The 21,251-nt window shown below is 35.6% G+C and overlaps 2 protein-coding genes across 3 annotated transcripts; both read left to right on the top strand.

Moving 5' to 3' along the window:
* The first annotated feature begins 1,112 nt into the window (after positions 1 to 1,112).
* On the top strand, positions 1,113 to 2,938 carry LOC121241698 (NAD(P)H:quinone oxidoreductase-like). Its single transcript, XM_041139577.1, has 3 exons — positions 1,113 to 1,346; positions 1,452 to 1,640; positions 2,436 to 2,938. The coding sequence occupies exons 1-3, from the start codon at positions 1,247 to 1,249 to the stop codon at positions 2,738 to 2,740; spliced, it is 594 nt and encodes a 197-aa protein (XP_040995511.1). The 5' UTR covers positions 1,113 to 1,246; the 3' UTR covers positions 2,741 to 2,938.
* An 8,090-nt stretch (positions 2,939 to 11,028) lies between these two features.
* On the top strand, positions 11,029 to 17,477 carry LOC121241655 (phosphatidylinositol 4-phosphate 5-kinase 6-like). 2 transcript variants are annotated; one of them, XM_041139521.1, is made up of 8 exons: positions 11,029 to 12,797; positions 13,694 to 13,795; positions 14,168 to 14,333; positions 14,570 to 14,686; positions 14,778 to 14,971; positions 16,194 to 16,321; positions 16,421 to 16,499; positions 16,723 to 17,477. In XM_041139521.1, exons 1-8 carry the CDS (start codon positions 11,668 to 11,670, stop codon positions 17,006 to 17,008), a joined length of 2,202 nt encoding a protein of 733 aa, XP_040995455.1. In that variant the 5' UTR covers positions 11,029 to 11,667; the 3' UTR covers positions 17,009 to 17,477. The 2 variants fall into 2 exon arrangements, with proteins under 2 accessions (XP_040995455.1, XP_040995454.1); XM_041139520.1 differs by having other exon boundaries at positions 11,034 to 12,797; positions 13,628 to 13,795.
* Positions 17,478 to 21,251: the final 3,774 nt, after the last annotated feature.

Below are 21,251 nucleotides of genomic sequence, written 5' to 3'. Positions count from 1 at the left end.
GGACCTCTAGCCGCCAATGTTTTAATTTTCGTTTCGGTGAACATTTCAGTTTAAATACTAGAATGAAATATTTCGATAGTACTACGTTCCGTTGGTTAATAAATATTATAAGATTTGTTTTACTTGTCATTGAACATCTCTAATCTAAGCATGAAAGATAATGTAAGTGAGTCAAAAATCGATTTATTTATTTATTTTATTTTCAAGGGTCACAACAGGCAATTTTAGTTTCAAATGGTTAAGATGAAAAAAATATTTTGGTAAACACTAAAATATTTAGGAAAAGAAAAAAGAAAATTTAAAGGTAGTTAGACTGGTGAAAATTACAATATAAACGGTGAGAGTGATGTGAAAAGGCAGTTGGCAAAGACTCTGAAGACGTGCTATCCGACCTTAGCCTCGAAATACCTTTTAAGATTTCAGATTGAAACGCAAATTCCAGGCAGAATGGGCTGAAACATGTCGAAATGATCGAAAATTAGTCCGAACAGAACACCCACTTAAGCCGTGCCAATTACTATTTCGGCAAAGAAAATTTCAGCCTGAACGGAACAAAAATGAAAACTTTGCCCTTTGCCACCCCCCTGGCGCGTCCACCGCCCGCCCACAGCTACACAGCCTTAAAATATAAAATATAAAAAACAAATCACAAATTCACCAAAATACTAAAATACACAGCAAATCCACAATAAAAAAAAAAAATTCTTAAGCTAATAAAAAACTCATTTGCAGAGAGAGAGAGAGAGAGGGCGTCGCAACGAGAAGGAGAGCATATAGGAATTTGAGGAGAGAGAGAGGAAGAGAGATTGATGAAAATTTTGTGAATAATAATAAAATAATATGTGAATAGTAATAAAATTATTTGAATTAAGATATTTTATAGAATTTTGAAAAAAAAAAGAGAAAAAAAATTATAAAATTAAAATATTGTTAGAATATAATTTTTTTTAATATAATTTTTGTTTTAAAATTTAGAAAAATTATATTATTTTTTTATATTTTATTTAAAATTTTTAAAAAATTATAATAATTATATAAAAATATTAAAAATTAAAAAATATTTATATTCAAGTGATGTGATGTTTTAGATATTAAGATAGACAGGCTAAATAAAGCATTAAGTGCCATTCATCAAACGAACCGAGATCGAGCACCTCATCCATGTTCTCCGCAGCTCCGCTTTGGCAGTCTTTATATACCAAGCTCCTATCCTTCGTAATCATAGACATACAGCCGCAGACAGAGAATGGCATCAGTGTTACCAGCAACACCATCGACAATTAACGTAGCGGCTTTATGTGGGTCTCTTCGTAAAGGCTCCTACAACCGAGGCCTCATTCGTTCCGGTACTCCCATCTCTCGCTGTGCTTCGCAGCATTCGTTTCTTTCTTTTTCTTTTTGGACTCGCTGCATTTTGAATCTTGATGGAGTCTGTGTGGTTTGTTGCACAGCAATGGAGCTAAGCAAGGGAATCAACGGCCTGAAGATTGAATACATAGACATAGCGCCGCTGCCGATGCTCAACACCGACTTGGAAGGCGACGGAACGTTCCCGGCGGCCGTTGAAGCTTTCCGCCAGAAGATAAAAGAGGCCGACAGCTTTCTCTTCGCCTCACCCGAGTACAACTACTCCGTCACCGGTACTCCTTTCTTTTGTGGGTTTCTCTATTTTCGCAATATATTAGGATCTGATTGTTTGAGTTTAATATTTCTTGTAAATAAATATTTTCTCTTTTTGTGTGTTTGATGAAATAAAAATTGTTGAAGAAAATAAAGAATTTTGGGGAAGAAAAATGTAAACGGACCAAAGAACGCGTTTCTTATGATAAAAAGTTGTGGTGAAGACTACTACTTGCTGGCATGCATGCTTGTTTGTGTCTGAGAAAGAGCAAGACAGATATTGTGAACTATTCTTAGTTAATGAAGCACTTTCCTAAGCATCGGCTATTGTTTCTTTGATATGCTGCAATATATGTACAATGCAATCCTTTGCATATTGTTTTCTGTTGCTTATTTCAAATGATTCAAGAGTTATTGAAGTTTGTTCTTTTGTTCCTAGACATGAGACATCCCTATGGTTATGAAATTGTCTTTTACCATAATGGTTTGAGTCAACTCTAAGAATTTTACAATGTGGGAAAATGTAAAGAAAAATGCCATATGGTTTTGAATCGTATCCTTATAATGCATTCTCAGAAAAATATTGACTACATAAAATCTGAGAAGATTTCAGATGAAGTTCTTAAATCAAACTGTCCAGAATCAATGGATTATATGTCTTCAGCAATGACAAAGCCACAAAGGGCACAAATTGTTCAGAATCACTAATGCGTTAAGTTGTTTTAATCATCATATTTGGATTCTGAATTGAAAAGGTCTGATGCTTGTGATTAATGCTTTGTTTTGCCAACTCTGTCTCTCCCCTGCCTTAACAGCACCGCTGAAGAATGCAATTGATTGGGCCTCTAGACCACCAAATGTCTGGGCTGATAAAGCAGGTGCAATTGTAAGTGCTGGAGGAGGTTTTGGCGGGGGACGATCACAATATCATCTTCGGCAGATTGGAGTTTATCTCGATCTTCATTTCATCAACAAACCTGAGTTTTTCTTGAACGTATTCCAATCTCCTGCAAAGTTCGACAGTGATGGCAACTTGATAGATGAATCGGCCAAGGAGCAGTTGAAGCAAGTTCTAATATCCTTGCTGGCATTTAGCGAGCGCCTCAGTCATGATTGCTGAAATAGCACATGATTATCAGCTGAAACATAATATCTGTTTCAGTATATACTTTGCTGGCATTACAAGTTATCTGATACTTTATTCCAAGACCGCAAGTTGTTGGACTTGCTTTCTTATTAGTTTTTTGTGAAAGTGAAGTTGGGAATCAGACATCAATTTGATCTCATGATTTGGCGACTCATATACTGTTTTTTTCCTATAAAGGTTTGTACTGGCTTGGTTTCTGTTCAAGGGTGATGAGAGATCTGTTTTGTATTAAATGGTACCTCTTCCCATGCGAGCAGAACTGGTATTATGTGCAGGAGTTGCGTCTTTACAAGGAGAATGAAGCAGCAGCAGCAAAGGGGGTCAATCTAAAGCTTCAGCAGTGTTTCATTTTGAATATGCATACTGATACATATTGGTTCCTAATGTTTAATTCTATTGCAAGATATAGATGGGTTTTTTTTTTTTTTTTGTTAAGAAGAGGACGGGAATCTAATTTTATTTATGTCCTCACTTATGGCAGAGGAATACCGTGGTAAGAACTAATAAGATATAGAAGGGTGATTTAAATATTTACCTCATTATTGCTCAGGATTCAGTGATGATTACTCACCTATATGGAACCAGAAGCCAATACACAGACACAAACCCCGCAAAAGGGTAAAACTCGGGATAGCATAATCTAGCACCACGTAAGAAATTGCATAGAAAATTGGATTCATTCTCTATTTTTTCAATTCATATTATATTTTTATTGGGTTTTTCCAGAAATTAGCCATAAGCTCTTTTTGCTGGTTGGGGAAAAAAAAGTGTGATGAATAAAATCTGGCCCGACTAGAAGCCCAAAACTATGACCCAATATTATTGAAGCCTTTCTCCTACTCTGCTTTATACATATATTTCCGTTAACCATAGGTTATTGATGACCAAACAAGAGCGGTCTTAGATTGGGCTCCGCTCGACAGAGCCCAAAGTTAATGGGCCTCGTGAGAGATTCGGTCAGAGCTGATTTTTTACCAAAAATATAAAGACGAGCTTCCGTGTTTGATTCCTCTTTTTTTTATTCTTTTTTTTGGCATTTTCCACCATTATTATTGTTATTATTTACCACAGTTGCTTTTTGTTTGTTATTATTTATTATAAAGAATTGTATTTGCAAGCGGTGGTGGAAGAAATATTCTCCACACAGCTAACAAAATTTTCAATTAAAAATTAAATTTTTGAATTTCATGAAAGACGTGTCCTCCACATTGTCCTTGACTTAAGTTAAGGTTGCGTTTGATTGGTAAGTTATTTTTAGATATTATGTAAATAATAATAAAAAATTAATAATAAAATATTAAATAATAATAAATAGTAATATTTACATAGTTGCAAGGAAAAAAAACACTTATTTACAGAGTTGTTATTGTAGTTTAAAGTTGCGTTTAGATGTTGAGTTGAATTTAATTTTTTATAAATAATAGCAAGCTGAGTAGGTGGAGTGAGTTATGTGAGGTTATCTAAAATGAGTTTAAATGTATTTGGATGTTAAGATGAGTTTTATACTATTTATGAAAAATTAAAAAGAATTGTGGATCTCACGTATAAAAATGTGTTAAGTTGAAAAAGTTATGGATTCCATGTGTAAGAAGGTTTTGAGTTGAAATGAGTTTAATAATTTAAGAGTTGAGTGTTTAGATGTTAGATTCAGTTTAAAATTAGACTGAATTGAATTGATCTCAACAGAGTTTTACAACCAAGCGAGGCCTTAACATTTTTTTATGGTTTTATTTATAAAAAGAAGAAAAATTCTTTCCATCAACCACTGTTCACTACTTAAAAACATCTCACATCTTATGAAAAAATTATAAAGGTGAGGTGTGAAACTGAATAGTGAATGATGAGTAAAGTTTATCTTATATTAAAATAAATATAAATTTACGTGATTTTATATAATTTATTTTTTATTAAAAGTAATTTTAAAATCTAGTTATTAAACTTTGTGAATTTACTTTTTTTTTTTTCAATCTTTATGGCTAAAATATTGATTAATAGTACAGAGAAAAAAGCGATATCTGTTCATTTTGTATTTGTATGTAGATTGTTTTGTTTATTGTGAACGGAGGGTTGAGATTATCACAGGGTGGATTGGCAGTGTTGACAGTGAAAGATGAGAGAAGGCCGTCAATCCCTTCGCTTTCAGGTAGAAGGCCATCTAACTAGGATATGAACTGCTACACGCCAACAACCTACATATATATATATATATATATCCTCCTAATGATCTGTCTATACACCATTGGCTTGCCTGCGTGTAGATTAGATCGGTGTCAGCCAAATTCTTTTCCTGATATATTCTCTTTTGGACTGAGAAGTGCCGCAAAGTATTGGTAAAGAAGAATGATTTTTAAATTTATAAATGATTTTTTATAAAATATATACCACTGTAAAATAGAGAAAATTTTATATTTTTTAATATAAAATTAAAAAATTAAGAAATTAAATTTATAAATTAACATAATTTTATAACATTTTATCTTTTCTTTGCAGTAACAAGAGTAACTTGAATATTTAAACAAGCTGATATAAGATTGTCATCAGACATTAATTAAATATAAATTTTATTTATTAATTATTATTCACTCTTATATTCTATACTTATAATTTTTTCACAAAATGTATAAATATTTTTTATAAACTATAAAATGTATAATAGTATATAATAAGTGATACATAAATTATTATTTTTAATTAAACAAATTCGCAACATTCCAATTCCAGAATTGGAAATAGCCTCGAGCTCATGATGATCAAGCTTGGAAATATATGGGACATAGGATTCTTACACACGGAAAGGCAAAAAAATTTTCTTTTTTATAATTATTTTTTAAAACATTTTAAATATTTTTAAAAAATACAAAAAAAATCGTAAATTCATTTAAAAATATTTCATTAATCAGTAAATAAAAGAATTTAAAAAAATAAAATAAAATTCGGTAGACTGTGGGAATAGTATTTTCCTATGGGAGTAGCAGGTTTGACCCAAATAAAGTTTCAGGTTGTAGCGCAGGCCGGGGTGTGTGTACCTTTGATGCCTCTGAAGCATGGTGTTAGTTGTTACTACCTATATTCAGGCCGATTTGCAAGGTGATTGATGGACTCTTTGGCAGAGTAATAACGCTGCTAACGCCGCCTAAAGGTCTGAGCAAAACTGTTCGTACTGCTTTTGTGGAAGACAAAAAGGTAGTGGTATTGATACAGCTAGAGCAGCCTAGATATTTGAGTCTCATCGTAATCATTTTGGTAAAGATCAAAGAGAGAAAAAGAGATCAGATCGGTACTACCAAATCTCTCTCTTTGAAACTTACAAATCTTCATAATCCGGCCCAGCTTTACCGATGGCTATTACCGTACGGAGATAAAATACATTTTTCTTTTCTTTTCTCTTTTTCTCATCAAAGTATTATTTAATATTTCACAAATTAATTTAACTTATTAACGTAATTTAATTTGACTTTATGTAAATCTATGGATCATATGGGACTGTATGTGTATTAATATATGAGCAAGTCATTGTAATTTTTTCGATTCTTTTTCTATCTTAGTCTGGTATTCATTGATTTCTTTTTTTTTTCGTTTATGAAGAAGGTGTTATTTGATATTCATATTTCATAGCATGGTATAACTAATTGGTATTCTATTCTCATTAGCCTTTGTAAAAAAAAATGAGTTATCAGGATTAGGGTTTTTCACCATAGTCTAACTGTTACATCTATAATGTTAAGGGCTCATTTGAATACTAAGAATATCTCATATTATCTGTGAATAGTAATAAAATAGTTTGAATTAAGATGGTTTATTGAATTTTGAGAAATGAAAAAGAAAAGTTAAATAAAATATTATAAATTTTAAAATTGTTTGAACATAATTTTTATTTTAAATTTTAAACAAGTTTTAAAAGTTTTGAAAAGTTGTAATGAGTGGGTGATAATTAGATAAAAAAAAATCAAAAATTCAAAATTAAAAATATTTTATGTTTGAGTGATATTTGGAAATAAAATATTTGAGAATGTCTGAAAACAATTATGTACCCAAATGGGCTCTAAGATTGCTGCTTTTAAATGTGTAATGCTTAGAGAGCTGAATGGACACTCATGGAGATTAGGCCAAGTCCACGACTACGGGAGCCCGTAGATTAAAAGCTAGGGGCCCGCAAAACAATAATTAGAGGTCAATAGCCATCGCGCCCCAACGCAGAATTTAAATCCACACATCACCAATCACTATCAATGACATAATGGGCAAGATAATCTCTCGTGTGATATACACTCATAATACTAGCCCGGATATTAAATTCCTTCAAAGTAACAACTGATTGAGAGCTCTAAAGCTCCACGATTTAATAGGGTAAGAGGAAATCTCGTCACGAGACAAGCTCCCTTTATCATGTGGTCAAGCCATATAAATAGAGGTCAAATGACATGTTTAAGGTAACTTCTGAACTTCATACACTGAAAAATAATAAATATTCACTAGAATACATACTTGCATAGGCATCAGAGTTGTCCCTATGCTTCAGCCTCTTCTACTCTATGATTGCAAGTTATTGAAAACTGTTAGCAGGACTATGAAACACATCCACGACAATGTTGTTACAAGTTTAAAATGTATAAGTCATGCACAAATCATATAAAAAAGTGGGACCAATTATATAAAATTGAATTTTTTTTATATGATCTTTTTGTTAAAGAATTTGCGCCAAACTTGCAAAACTTAGACTTCTACGAATAATTTTTAATTTTTGCCTTTCAAAATCACAGCACAGTATGCACTTCAGCAAGATAGAGGCTTTTATATTGGCTTGCTTGATTAACATTATATATATGATCGAAAGACTTGACCTGTGCAAATTAATGTCACCTCCTGCTGATCATTCTACTTGTCAAAGTCCAGTGCCATGCAGCAACAGTAGTACCATTTAGCAAGCAAGCAATTGCCTAGCAATTATCCACAAGATCGTTCGTTCGTTCGTTCAAACGAGGGCTTTTAGTACTCCAACCAACCCCAAGTGTGGAGCCATATGCATACATGCACTCGTCATATCTGCTGTATATATATCTCCTTAATTTCTGCGCCTACTCACAAAGCATCTTATAATTTCTTGCCCATGTACTTGCAAGATTCTCACATGCACATGGACTTTATGGCTCGTTTTAATACAGCGTACGTACGTGCCACCATCAACACAGCCAAGTCACACTTGTTTCAAACCCCACACACACGCATATCAAAAGTGAATTCAATAAATTTAAGAAAAATAAAATTAAAAAAATTTTAAAAAAATACAATGTGCGGTGTGTAGTGATGCAAATGGTCTTGTCCGGTCCGATTCGGCGATGGACCCATCGTCGGATCGAACAGGACCGACTATTTTTTTTAAATAATTAATAAAAAAATTTATTTGAAATACTAAATTAAATTAAGTGACTTATTAATGTAGATTAAGTAACAAACTCAATAAAAAAAATATTATATATGGTCAATGATAATAAATTAGATAAAAATTATATTATTAATTTATATAACTACTATATAATTAACTAATTGATATTATATATTAGTTAATTCATAGAATATTAACAAGTATTAATAACATATTTAAAATTTTATATTGTTAATTGTACAATTATTATATAAAAAATATATATAAAATATTTTTTATTTTTTTATTTTTCATTCGTCCGGTCCAGTCTGAAAAAATCCTAGACTGTGGACCGGACCGAAACTTTTTGGTCATCTAAAGTGTGGACGGAGATCAACCAGACCAAGTCTTGGTCCGGTCCGGTCTGGATCGAAACGGTCAGTCCGTTTGGTCCAATCCGACCGTTTATCACCCCTAGTGGTATGTATGGATGATAAATAGAAAAACTCTTTCGAGAAACTGGAAAAAGAATCCAAAACCTTTACATTTTTATAAAAATATCAAAACTCAAAGAGTGATCATGATTCAATCATTTTCCTCATCTAAACCTTATAACTCATTATATTTATAGTTTTTTCGAGTCCTCAAATATTGGAGCTGATCATCTCATGAGTGTTATTAATTATCACAATATCGATGTATATTTGAATTCAATAGTACTACTCCATAATTATCAATAGAGAAAAAGAGCCCGAGCTTGGGCTAAAACCCCGGAAAAGGTCGTTGTTTTTAGAGACCGTAGGTACAACAAGATCCAATCCACCAAAAAAGGTTTAAGCAATACAAATATAATTACGAGTAGTGAGACGTAAATTCTCTTTACAAGCATCTTTTAAATTGAAGATATTTAAGTACAATGATATTACTTTTATAAATTATGTTATAAAAATACATCTCATTAAGATATGATTATATAATAGATTGTGAAAAGGGTTGTACACGTATCATTTTACTTTATATATAAAAAAAATTATATTCTCAAGTTGGTGTGTAAAACATACTTGTAAAGCATACCTAGCTCGAGGATGGGTGTCGATAATGCCTTTGGCCTTTGGGCTTTTGATTTTGATTTTTGATTTGTTTTTCATTCATTTTTTTATGCCCTTACACATTTAAAAAAAATACAATATCATTCAAAAATATTTTCTTAATCACTAAGTAAAAAAAATATCAGAACCTATTTATTGGGACAAGTAGTATTTTTCAAAATGTTTACATGATATAATTTAATTTAAAAGATAAATTTTAAATTTTAAATATTATAAATTAAATTTTATCATTTAAATAATTATGTAGATAATATTACATAAACTTAAGAATAGAATAACTGATAAATATATATCGGGAAAAATAGAGATGATATTAATTAGGTGAAATCGTGTTTTAATACGTAGGTATACAGTGTTAATTTCCTTATTTGATGTAGATTTGCGCCTCGTCATATTGTATTATCATGAATCTTAAGTTCTTGTTGAATGGCATGCTAGCTGCTAGCTCTCCCAGGACCAGGTGTGTGTATTGTGCCTGCAAAATCAGAGGAGACAAAAGACTTATTTTGTCTTTGACTGCAGCAACCCCAAGATAGGAAACCATCCTACAACATGGTGGGCAGGCAACTCGTGTGTTGTATCCTATTCATCACTAGCAATTGTCAACATTGATGTTGACAATAACTCCATTGCCCAACCCCACACCTATCTCTCTCTCTATCTATACCCAAAATTAATTATTTAATTAAGCTATTGGGTCCTAACTATCTATATATTGGCTCAGACCTACAACAAACACCATTTAAGAATTCATTAATTTTAAGAATTCATTTATGGGGTCCCTACTATACCCATATAGAAGTGTGGTTTTGAGGATTGACACGCGTTTTATATTACAACCACAGAAGGAAGTATCTGATCCATAGCATAGATGTTGATGAATAATGCAACCCCAACATGAGCCCATTTATTTTTTTTCTTCTCGAGAAAATAAAATTGCAAAAGATAATACAAAACATCCGCAAAACATGCAAGGAAAGAGCCAACCTGATCTCTGGTATATATCCATCTATAATCTATGGAGGGAGGAAATCAAGTTCCTAGACAGACTTTGACCATAGTCCCTTCCGAGTTTTAATTAGCAGCAAGTGCAGATTCAATTGCTCTTACTTTTCTGCAATATTTTCCAAGTAGTGAGAGCTCACACTCAAAGATGGAGAGATGCACATAATGTTCACCTTAGAGCAGAAGTTAACAAATCCAGAATACAGGGAATGAGGGAATAGTGTAGTCAAACGATACTGATAAGAGAGATCTGCTTTATTCTGATCCATCATAATCATGCCTTAATCAGTGCCTTGTCTGTAAAAGTGACAAAGGCTTTGTTTGCATCCGGCCAAGAAAATCCTTTTGTGGGAGAGTGGGTATTTAGGATTGAGGTTTGACCTCGTCTGAAGAATACTAGGCTGCACGTTTGGGAATTTGGGACCATTAAGATGCATCTTACAGTTGGCGCATACCCTTCAAAATGGATAAATTTTCACTTCTGTCCTATGTCCATGCATTTCTTTTTCCTTTTGTCAGTGTGTTTCTGCCATCTGCTGTCCTATCCTAATTAGTAATTACCTCATTTCACCTCTGATCTTGCTAAGCTCGAAGAACTCCCTTTTGTGCTTGGAGAAAATTATGTGTGACTGCTAAGGTTCAGCAGAATCAGCACTCTAAAGTCTAAAAAAGTATGCAGAATTTTTTACAGTTTATTTACAAATTCTCACAGGGTGTTGGAAGAATGTAGAATCGAGTGCAAACGCGAGGGCAGCATTGCTGAATCGATGTTGGAAAACAAAAAGGGAGAAAAAGCAAACAATCTGGTGTTTGTAAAACGAAGTATTGCTAAAATTAGCTGGTGCTTAGTCTATTTATGACACTAAAAATGGCACATCATCGCCACGACCACCATTTCGCTCCTCCCTCCAACTGTTTGGTCTGATAGTAGTTCAAGGAGACAAATCCGGAATTAAAGATAAATGTGTTGAATCTCTTATTGAAACCCAACTAGACAAAGAAAGAGAAAAATAATTAAAAAAAAAAAATTAGAACGAAAGAAAGAAGAAAAGAGAAAAAACACCAGGGACAGAAAAAGGCAGCCATTGGCATCAACTACTTTTTTGCTTTTGCCATCAACTTGCTCCCTCTAGAATTTTTTTTTTGTCAAATCTGAAACATCGAGCTCATTAGACCAACCCAGAAACATAAAAAGCACGAAAAGCAAAAAACAACGTCAAATCCACATCAAACGAAAACAACGAAGTTTTTATTTTTGTTTTTGTTTCTGTCATTTTCTCCCTTCCCTCCCTTCTGCTTCTGGAGATAACAAACCGCGAGAGGGAGGGAAAGATAGTTTCATTTGGGTATTGATGGATGAACCCAAAGAAACGAGAACAATGTAGCGGGGAGAGGAAGAAAGAGAGATGGAGTGAGGCACGGATATGAGCAAAGAAAAAGTTGGCATTGCAAAGGTCTGGGAAGCAACAGTACGAAAATCACAAGCTATTGCCAAGAAGAAAACAACCATGTCCGTAGCACATGCCGACGACGACGAACCTAGTCCAGGCCAAGTCTACCACGCCGAGAAAGTCCTCGTCAATGGCGATTTTTACACTGGACAATGGATGGACAACTTACCAAATGGCCACGGCAAGTACTTTTGGACAGATGGTTGCATGTACGTTGGTGAATGGCAAGGCGGAAAGACCATGGGCAAGGGAAAGTTCAGCTGGCCCTCTGGGGCCACCTATGACGGTGAGTTCAAGAATGGATATATGGATGGCAGAGGGACTTACAAGGGTTCTTCTGGGGATAAATTTAGAGGTCATTGGGTGATGAACATGAAGCATGGACAAGGAACTAAGAGCTTCGCCAATGGAGATCACTATGAGGGTGAATGGAGGCGTGGATTGCAGGATGGAAAAGGGAAGTATCAATGGAAGAATGGGAACCATTATATTGGGCAGTGGAGGAATGGATTAATGAATGGGAATGGGACGATGGTTTGGAGCAATGGAAATAGGTATGATGGGTATTGGGAAGATGGCTTTCCCGAAGGGAATGGGACTTTTAGGTGGGCAGATGGGGGCTTATATTTGGGGGTGTGGAGCAAGAATGGCAAAGATCAGAATGGCACTTATTATCCGCCCGGGAATTCAGATGGGAATTTGGATTGGGATCCTCAGGAGGTTTTTGCTGTGGCTTTGAATGATTGTAAAACTTGTGCTGAGGAAAAAGTGTTGATTTTTCCTTCTCAGAAGATGTTGAATTGGCCCGGGGTTGAGGGGGAGTTCTTTCGGAAGCAGCCTATACAGAGGAAAGGGAATGATGGGAGTGTGAGGCCTAAGTGGATGTCAATGGATGGGAGGGTGAGTAATTATAACTGGGAGAATGATGAGGATAGTGATTTCAATGGAGTTGGGGGATTGGGAAATCCTCAGCTTGACGAAACGGTTAAGAAAGGGAACGGATCGACGCCGTTGAGAATAAAGTCACTGAAGAGACAGGGGGTGACCATATCGAAAGGGCATAAGAACTATGGGCTCATGCTCAATCTGCAGCTGGGGATAAGGTATTAATGATTTGTTGGCTGTTCCATCCTTTATTTTTCTTCTCCTCGCAATTTTGGTTCAGGTTTTTCTGGCCTTGGTACGAATTTTAGTTTCTTCCCCATGTTTTCTTTAATTCTGATCATGGATTCTGAATTTTCTCCTTTTCATCGCTGCGAAACAGATTTTAAAATCTTTTGGATGTTTCACACATTCTTTTTCTGTTGCAAAACTTCTATAATATGCTTTTCTGTCACCTGAACTATTTCATTGATCTTTTAATTTCCTAGATTCTGGCTTACAGCAGCCTTCCACTTCATTTTGTTTAAAAGAATTTGCAGTAGGCTGTATTGCATTTCTATGTTCTGAAGAAATGATCTGAACTTTGTAGCTCAATTGGGAACTTGGAACGCTGTTAAGAAGGGTTGGATGGATATGCAGGGACAGCGATGATAAAATATGAATTTTACTGAGAACATGGCTCGTAATAGATTAATATTAATATGGTTAGATGAGATATTTACAAGCTTTGCTATCTGGTCTTCGTCCAACTATTTGAATTATCTAATTTTACATACTCGTGAGATCAATGTGGCATAGAAGAAAAAGGAAGGCCAAAGTTGTTGCCGTACTTCTTTTTCTTGTCATTTTGGGGTAGCTAAGAAAATATTAGAAAATCTGGGAATATTTGATATCTGGAAAATCGGTTGATATTATATGTTCTTCAACGTTTGTAATGCATGAAAATAGACAATATTGTCAACTCTACTTCTTAGAAGCAAGTTTCTTTATCTCTATCCGAAGTTATAATCTCCACTACACAACATAACTGATTCTTTGTGCCATAGCACAGACATTCTGTTGGAAGGCCTGCTCCAAAGACAACCCTTGATTTGAAGGCTTCTGCTTTTGATCCCAGGGAAAAAGTGTGGACGAGATTTCCACCAGAAGGATCCAAGCACACACCCCCTCACCAATCTTGTGACTTCAAATGGAAGGACTACTGCCCAGTGGTTTTCAGGTCAGACCTGAAAGGATTAATTTCTTTATTTGTAGTCTTTTTTGGTCAATACTATGTTTGGCTCTCTTAGAAAGTGGATTCTCAGATACGTTTTCATATGATTTATGCAATTATTACATATGGGTATATGCGGCACAAAAATTTTGTTGTTTGCGTATACACTATTGTTCACTCTCCCGGACAACAGCTGAAGTTTTTGTTTGAAAGTCATTTCATTGAAAGCAGACTCGGTTACCATGACTCAATTCATTTCATCTGATGCATTACTTCAGTCATGATAACTGAAGATTATGATAGTCACATGACTGTTGTAAGTTGGATTGGAAAGTTGAAACATACAGGGCCTGTGGTCCGTTGTATTCTTGTTTTCAGGACTCTCAGGAAATTGTTCAAGGTGGATACGGCAGATTACATGATCTCGATTTGTGGGAATGAAGCCCTTAGGGAGCTCTCATCCCCCGGAAAAAGTGGAAGCTTTTTTTACTTGACCAATGATGACCGGTACATGATAAAAACCATGAAGAAGGCAGAAGTAAAAGTGAGCAAGTTTTCTGCTTCAGATTTTGATTGAATATTATTGCAAGCCCAGCAACAAATTTTAGTCTGTGAAAACTTTCCAAACTATATATGAACTTATATTGATTTTTTCCAAATTAATGCTGAATTCTGCTGTTGCCGACACTTATCTGATATTTTTCTAATTACCACATATTCTGGATACGAGATCTCCTGTGTGGAAATAGAAGCAATCATAAATTGCCGACATGGTTACAGGTGCTCCTACGGATGCTCCCAGCCTACTACAAGCACGTCCGTGCCTTCGATAACACCCTAGTCACGAAGTTTTATGGTCTTCATTGTGTCAAACTGACTGGGGCTACTCAGAAGAAGGTAATCTCAAGGTGCATAGAACTTCTCATATGCAATTGAAAAGAAAAAAAAATATACTGGTGCACTATTTTTTTTTATTCATGCATTTCAGGTTCGGTTCGTCGTTATGGGGAATCTGTTCTGCACTGACTATGCAATTCACAGGCGGTTTGACTTGAAAGGTTCCTCCCATGGTCGCACAACCGTTAAACCTGTGGCAGAAATTGATCCAACAATAACCCTTAAGGACCTTGATCTCAATTATATATTCAGGTTGCAGAAAGTTTGGTTCCAAGAGTTCTGCAGGTCGATTCTATTCTGATTACCTTTTCTCATTATTCTTTTCCATTTTTCTTGACTCGTATGTAGAACAGGGTAGGATTTGGGAGAGGGGGTGGAGTCAAACTGTGATTTCCTTCCACCCTCCAGCATGATATTCAATCAATGAGTTAAACTTGGTTTGTTTCAGATGAGAAATCAGAAACTGCAGGAACTTGCTCTGCATAGAACATGGGAACCAGTTCTGCATATGCCCTTTCCCAAATTTTTATAGGCATCCTCACAAGAATCACAAAATTCATGACACCTGTGCAATTGTTTGAACTTTGAATTTTTTTTGGAGACATTGTTCTTCAAGTCAATTAATTTACAATCATGAATTTTGAAACTTTCATATTGTGTTCTTCTACCATGCACGTAAAGTGCCGGAACACATTGGACTTCTAAACATAAGTTAGATGTTCCTGAAATACAATTTTTTTTTTCTTCTGAAATTTTCAGTCCCTTGATAGTTGAGTTATTGGTTTTTAAGTTTTTGCATCTCACTGTTTTGTGCTGTTACCTGAGTTTGCGGACAAAAGCATCTTTGCAAGCTCACTTTTTGAAAAAAAAAAAAAAAAAAGAAAAGCTGCTTATAAACTTGAGTCAAATTTTGCTTGACAATGGATATGAGCAGTAAGATCTGAATATTCTTTAGAACTTGTAAAAGAAAAGGAAAAAAATAACAGAGAGATCTGAAATTCTTAGAAGATTTTGAGGTGGACAGTAATAATGACCATATCAGCAAGTTTGTATTTATAGTTCTTTAGTCAAAAGAAAAAAAATCTGTTAAATCGCAGATGGATGCTTATGATGCCAGTAATTCCACATGTTAAGGAAAATCCATGGCATCTTATGGAAGTACCGATAGCAAGTCATTTATACCACTTTAAATAATTTCAATTCATTGTTGTACTAAATTCTCTCAACACCCTTAACTGTTATCAGTTCTTATATATGCCTCTTATGTTGACTGTCCTATATATCCCTCCTGATGGAACACTTTCTGAAAATGGTAATTCTGCCTCTGTGAGAGTTGTCCTCTTCACTCTTTTCTACTAGATTCATGAACCTGTATACTTTTGTGTGTATGCGCCATCCTGAAATGAAAGTTAAATGTGAGAAGCTTTTGGAAAGCTTTCGGAAGTGATGTACGGTTTATGTTCTATTTTTTGTTTCTCTTTGTAAGCTGAAGTGTACCTTCATGCAGGCAAGTGAACAAGGACTGTGAATTTCTCGAACAGGAGAGGATTATGGACTACAGTCTATTGGTTGGTCTTCACTTCCGAGAGACTTCAAGTAAGGATTCCCTCGCGCCTAGAAGCTGCCCCTCTGGAGGTCAGATCACCCTCCAACTGGTTATGTCCTATTGGTATTACTTTCTGGTTTCGAAGTTTTGGCATGAATTCTTACTGAAAAGATGAGCTTATCGTACAGGACATGGAGCTCCTGAAAATGATGATGCTCCTTGCCTGTCCAGTGCAGACATGGACCAGCTTCTTTTTGATCCTGCTCGGTACGTCAAATTCATGAATATTGTCCATTGTCCACTAAGGACATTCTTGAAGAAATCCTAACTCCTAATCTACCCACAAATTGTCCACTAGAGATTCAATTTACCATGATATTTCAACTCCACCGCATTCCCTGATTTGAGCTTACATTAAATTTATTCCTTTGCCCAAGAATCCATATGAAATTCTGCATTTACCAATTTTCTCTGTAATTGTGTGCTGCAGTAGGGCGCCTGTTAAATTAGGTACAAACATGCCAGCACGGGCTGAACAGACAGTTAGGAGTGACTTTGAAACTCAGCTAGTTGGAGAACTGACTGGAGAGTTATATGACATTACCCTTTACTTCGGTATAATTGACATACTACAAGACTATGATATTACCAAAAAGCTCGAGCATGCATACAAATCATTCCAATTTGATGCAACTTCAATCTCTGCTGTTGATCCAAAGCAATACTCAAAACGGTTTCGTGATTTCATCTTCAGAATTTTTGTAGAAGACACTTGAAGGTATAGGCTATTCATATTTCCAACTTTCAGCTGGTGGCCACCCATGTGAAATGACTTCACTCAACAGCAAAAGGTTATTATTTGGCCATTGACATGATCTTTGGAGGAGACTGTTTTCTGGCTGCCAGACATGCATGCTCTGTGAATCCCATCTTGCATCTTTCCCCTAATCGTCTTCTTCAAATATAGTTACAAAGCACGATATGTTATGGTAAAGTTTTAGATGAAAGTTGTAATTAGAGCTCTTCAGCCTCCTCCAATTGCAAATGAAGTGAAAAGCGAATCTATACTGGAATTGATCATTTTTGTATCCAATTTTTCCAGAAAGTGAGGAGTCTCTGGGAATTCGGCATTGAATAATGTGTACAGGATTCCAAGTAGTCATTTATGTACAAAGATTTAGGTGGTCCATATTCTGTAATGTTATTCTTGAATCTCACCAAGTTGATCATCTCCATATTTTTTTCTATTGTTGTCTCTCTTCTTCCTCTATTTTCCCCCACTTGTTGAGGTCACATATGAGATATATCTAACATCGAAGGGTTGTGAAAGTTGAAAAGAATATTGTTGCTGATAGCTTGAAAGGGATTGAAGAGTTTAGGTGGGGGGATAATGGGGTAGCACTCTTGAGGCTAAATGCAACCAGAGACCATTTTTTTTTTTCAAGTTTCGGTAACTCTAATATGAAAACCTCGTACTCACGTTCTTGGAATTACATCTCATTGCATGTATTTTTGGTCATATGCTTTTGATGCCATGTTAGCATATATCTACATGTGTGTATTTAACAAACTGATTTACATTATACATTATTCTCATTGCATATATTAGCCCAATCAACATTCTCGGACCAGACTTCCGATCCGATCCGAACTGACACAACATGTCAGTTTATGCTTCTTTGTCGGAAGTCCTTATAGCCTTCCCAAAAGTGTCTGATAAGAAGTTTTTGGATAAGTTTTGTAAAGTTTGTGTCTTTTTTCATTTTTCAATGGCAACATGTTAATTTGATATGTTGTGAAAGATTCAAAGGAAAGCCATAGAATTTGGTTGCAGGAAAAGGACTGTCACTTGAACAAGAACCAAGAGCATAACTGGAAAACAATATGTACAAGGCTGACTACAACAAAAGACCTCAGTGTTCTCCATGTCCAAGACTGTCATAATCCGTGTCCAACTACCAAAGAGCATTCACGAAACAAATAGACCCCCCAATGTTTTCCGCGTAAAAATGTCTTTAAATCAAATGGCATAACATTGGCGTGTAAATTTTGTCGTCGATTATTGAGGTAACTACATGATATAGCATCCTCGTTGGCTCTGGCAACCAACACTTTTATTCCAAATTTGCCTAATATCATCATGATTTACCCTTCATTGGAAGAGACAAAGTCAAATGGCTGGTTTGGTTACACAAAACCAAACAATCTCATCTCATCTCATATAATTATTACAACTTTCTCAAACTCTCACACAAAATATAATAAACAATTCAATTTTTTCAAATCTCAAAATAAAAATAATATTAAAAAATAATATTATAACAGTATTTTATTCAACTTTCAATAAAATATCGCATCTGAACTGTATAACTAAACGAGGCAATCTGTAAGACTTGTCTCTAGTCATAAATTAAAAACTATTATTTTCTCTCTTCATATAAAATCATAATGTTGCTACCTAACCTATTTTCATCTTTTTGTATCCATCCATAACTAAATAGCTTGGCCTCAAACTCCTCTCTTCGTTTTCTGTCACACACAACACAAAATTTACTTACACTTACGTCGACAATATCTTTTCCATTTTTTCTCCATTTCCTCCATCTCACCTACATCCTTACCCGTACAACACCTTGAACAATACATTTCGGTGTTGCTGATGTTGCATATCCTCCATTACCGCTGCACATCCTCCATTGTTGTCACCAAAAATTTCCATACGTCCCTCACCGTCCCATCTCTTCAACATGTTGAATCAAGGGTAAACTCAAGCTCCGATTTTCATTTATTTGGATCTTTTCAAATAAATGAAAGGAACTATGAAATGATAGCATTTAACTTTGAAAGATCCTTTTCACTCGAATTAACTGGAACTGTAATAACTTTTAATTTGCCTCGTTGCCAAGAAATGAAAATTTTTACACTGAATGAAGCATTTAGGACAAATTTTCCGTTGGAAAACTATACAGGCAGTCACCATGAAACCCTAATATAACTTGTCATTTTCTTGTGTAAGAGTCGAAAAGTCTCTCCTGTGTGTAGAAGACAATTTAGAATACCCGCTTTTGATGTTTTCAACTTTTCCAGAAAGCCAAAGCCTACACACGCGAATCTCATCTATTACCTGTCATATGAAAAACAGATTATAGTTGATCTGTGAAGTCACGTGATTTTTGTCTCGACAATGAAGGACTAAGTGTTGATGTGGTAAACATTGCTCAACATGCCGGAATGGGAGAAATAGTCATTACTGGCCCACTGGGGTGATTTGGACCTCGTTCGGTGTTGTTTGGAGCTCCCAATAGTGTTCCGGAGTGGTTGTATGGCTGTGGTGCACACGTCCATGGCGGTGAATGGAAAATAAGTGTAGAGAAAGTGAAGAGAGATGACACCAAGATTTATATGGTTCGGCACCAGACCTACGTCCACGGGGGTTTGGGGAGGAGAAATCCACTATAATATTTTTGTTTACAGTCTCTCATATCTCACTGTACAATGTTGGTCTTGAATATAAATTTACCGGAGAAGAGGCTTTCGCTGGAGCTCCCCTGTTCTTATGTTGAAGGAGTCGACTGATGAGGAAGAAGAAGAACTGAAGACCCCAAAGAAGAAGAACCTCCCCCTCTATTTATCTAATTGCATTTTGCCGCGTGTGCCCCTACAGGTAAGGCCCAGCTGTTGCGTGTCTGACCGCGCCCCCTTGATAGGCCCTTGCACCTACCTTACCTCCTAACTCCTCTACACCCACGTTACCTCCTGACAGCCCCACACCACCCATTAGTTCCTAACTCTTCTTGTCCCCTAACTTTTAATCTTGCTGGGCTAGGCCTGGTGGCTGAGCCCGTATTGACTTCTTTATTTTTTTCTCTCCTCACATAAAATATTATCAAAAACCATTCTGTTGTGAATATTTCACCAGAGTCACATTATTATATTCTAGAAGAGGACGTATTCTTTTTATTATTTTCTATTTGTAACAGAAAGATTCCCTTGTCATGTGTATAAAATGATACTTATGCAATACAATGATATAGAATTCTGGAAATGTGCCTCTCTAACATGGTATTAGAGCTGCTCGACTAACAATCTCCTTGATCCATGGCTATGCACGTCTCCCTCCCATTCTCAACCAAATCCCTCCATTATTTCCTCCTTCTTCCATGTTGTTACTATCAAGCTAACAACAGATAATTTTCTTCTATGGAAAGTTCAAATCTCAGCATACCTTAGAGGACAAGATCTCTATTGTTATGTTGATGGCACACTTCCATGTCCTCCTCAATTTCCACCTGCTGTTTCCGATGGTCCATCAAAAACAAATATGGATTTTCTCTCTTGGACACGAACTAATCAACTGGTTCTTAGTGTCCTATATTCATCTTTTTCCGAATCGGTTATTGGACATGTGCTCTTTACAGTCAAATCGGTTATTGGACATGTGCTCACAAGCCAAGGAGTTTCAAATTACTAACCTTTCCCATGGAGATCAATCTATCTCTAATTACTTTGGGAATGTAAAGTCACTTGCTGATATATTAGTTGCTATTGGGAACCCTTTCCCAGACAAGGAATTTGTTACCTATTCGCTTACTGGCTCAGGTTCATCCAATGAGTCCTTCGTGACCTTTGTTACTACTAGATCCAAACCACTTTCTTCCCATGAACTCCATCAGTTACTGCCTATACATGAAAGCTGTATAGCTCACTCTTACAAAAATATTTTTGAACCCTTTGTTAATTATAGTGCTAATGGAGGAAGAGATCAACGCGAAAGAACTTTTTCTCGTGGTGGCAGACAAGCCCGAGGCAGAGGTCGATCTAATGGCCATGGTGGCAGATACACTCCCACTTTCTTAGGAATTTTTCAACAAACACATGGTAGCCTTCGACCCACATGCCAAGTATGCAATAAATCTGGGCATGTTACCCTCCAGTGTCGGCACCGTTTTGATCATTAATATCAAAATGATGCACCCAGATTCTTTTCAGCCAACTATACCACACCCAACTCCTTCACTG

The sequence above is a fragment of the Juglans microcarpa x Juglans regia genome, chromosome 7S, assembly GCF_004785595.1.
Source record: "Juglans microcarpa x Juglans regia isolate MS1-56 chromosome 7S, Jm3101_v1.0, whole genome shotgun sequence".
Taxonomy (NCBI): domain Eukaryota; kingdom Viridiplantae; phylum Streptophyta; class Magnoliopsida; order Fagales; family Juglandaceae; genus Juglans; species Juglans microcarpa x Juglans regia.
Note: the sequence above shows the minus strand (reverse complement) of the source record. Positions and strands in the feature narration are given on the sequence as shown.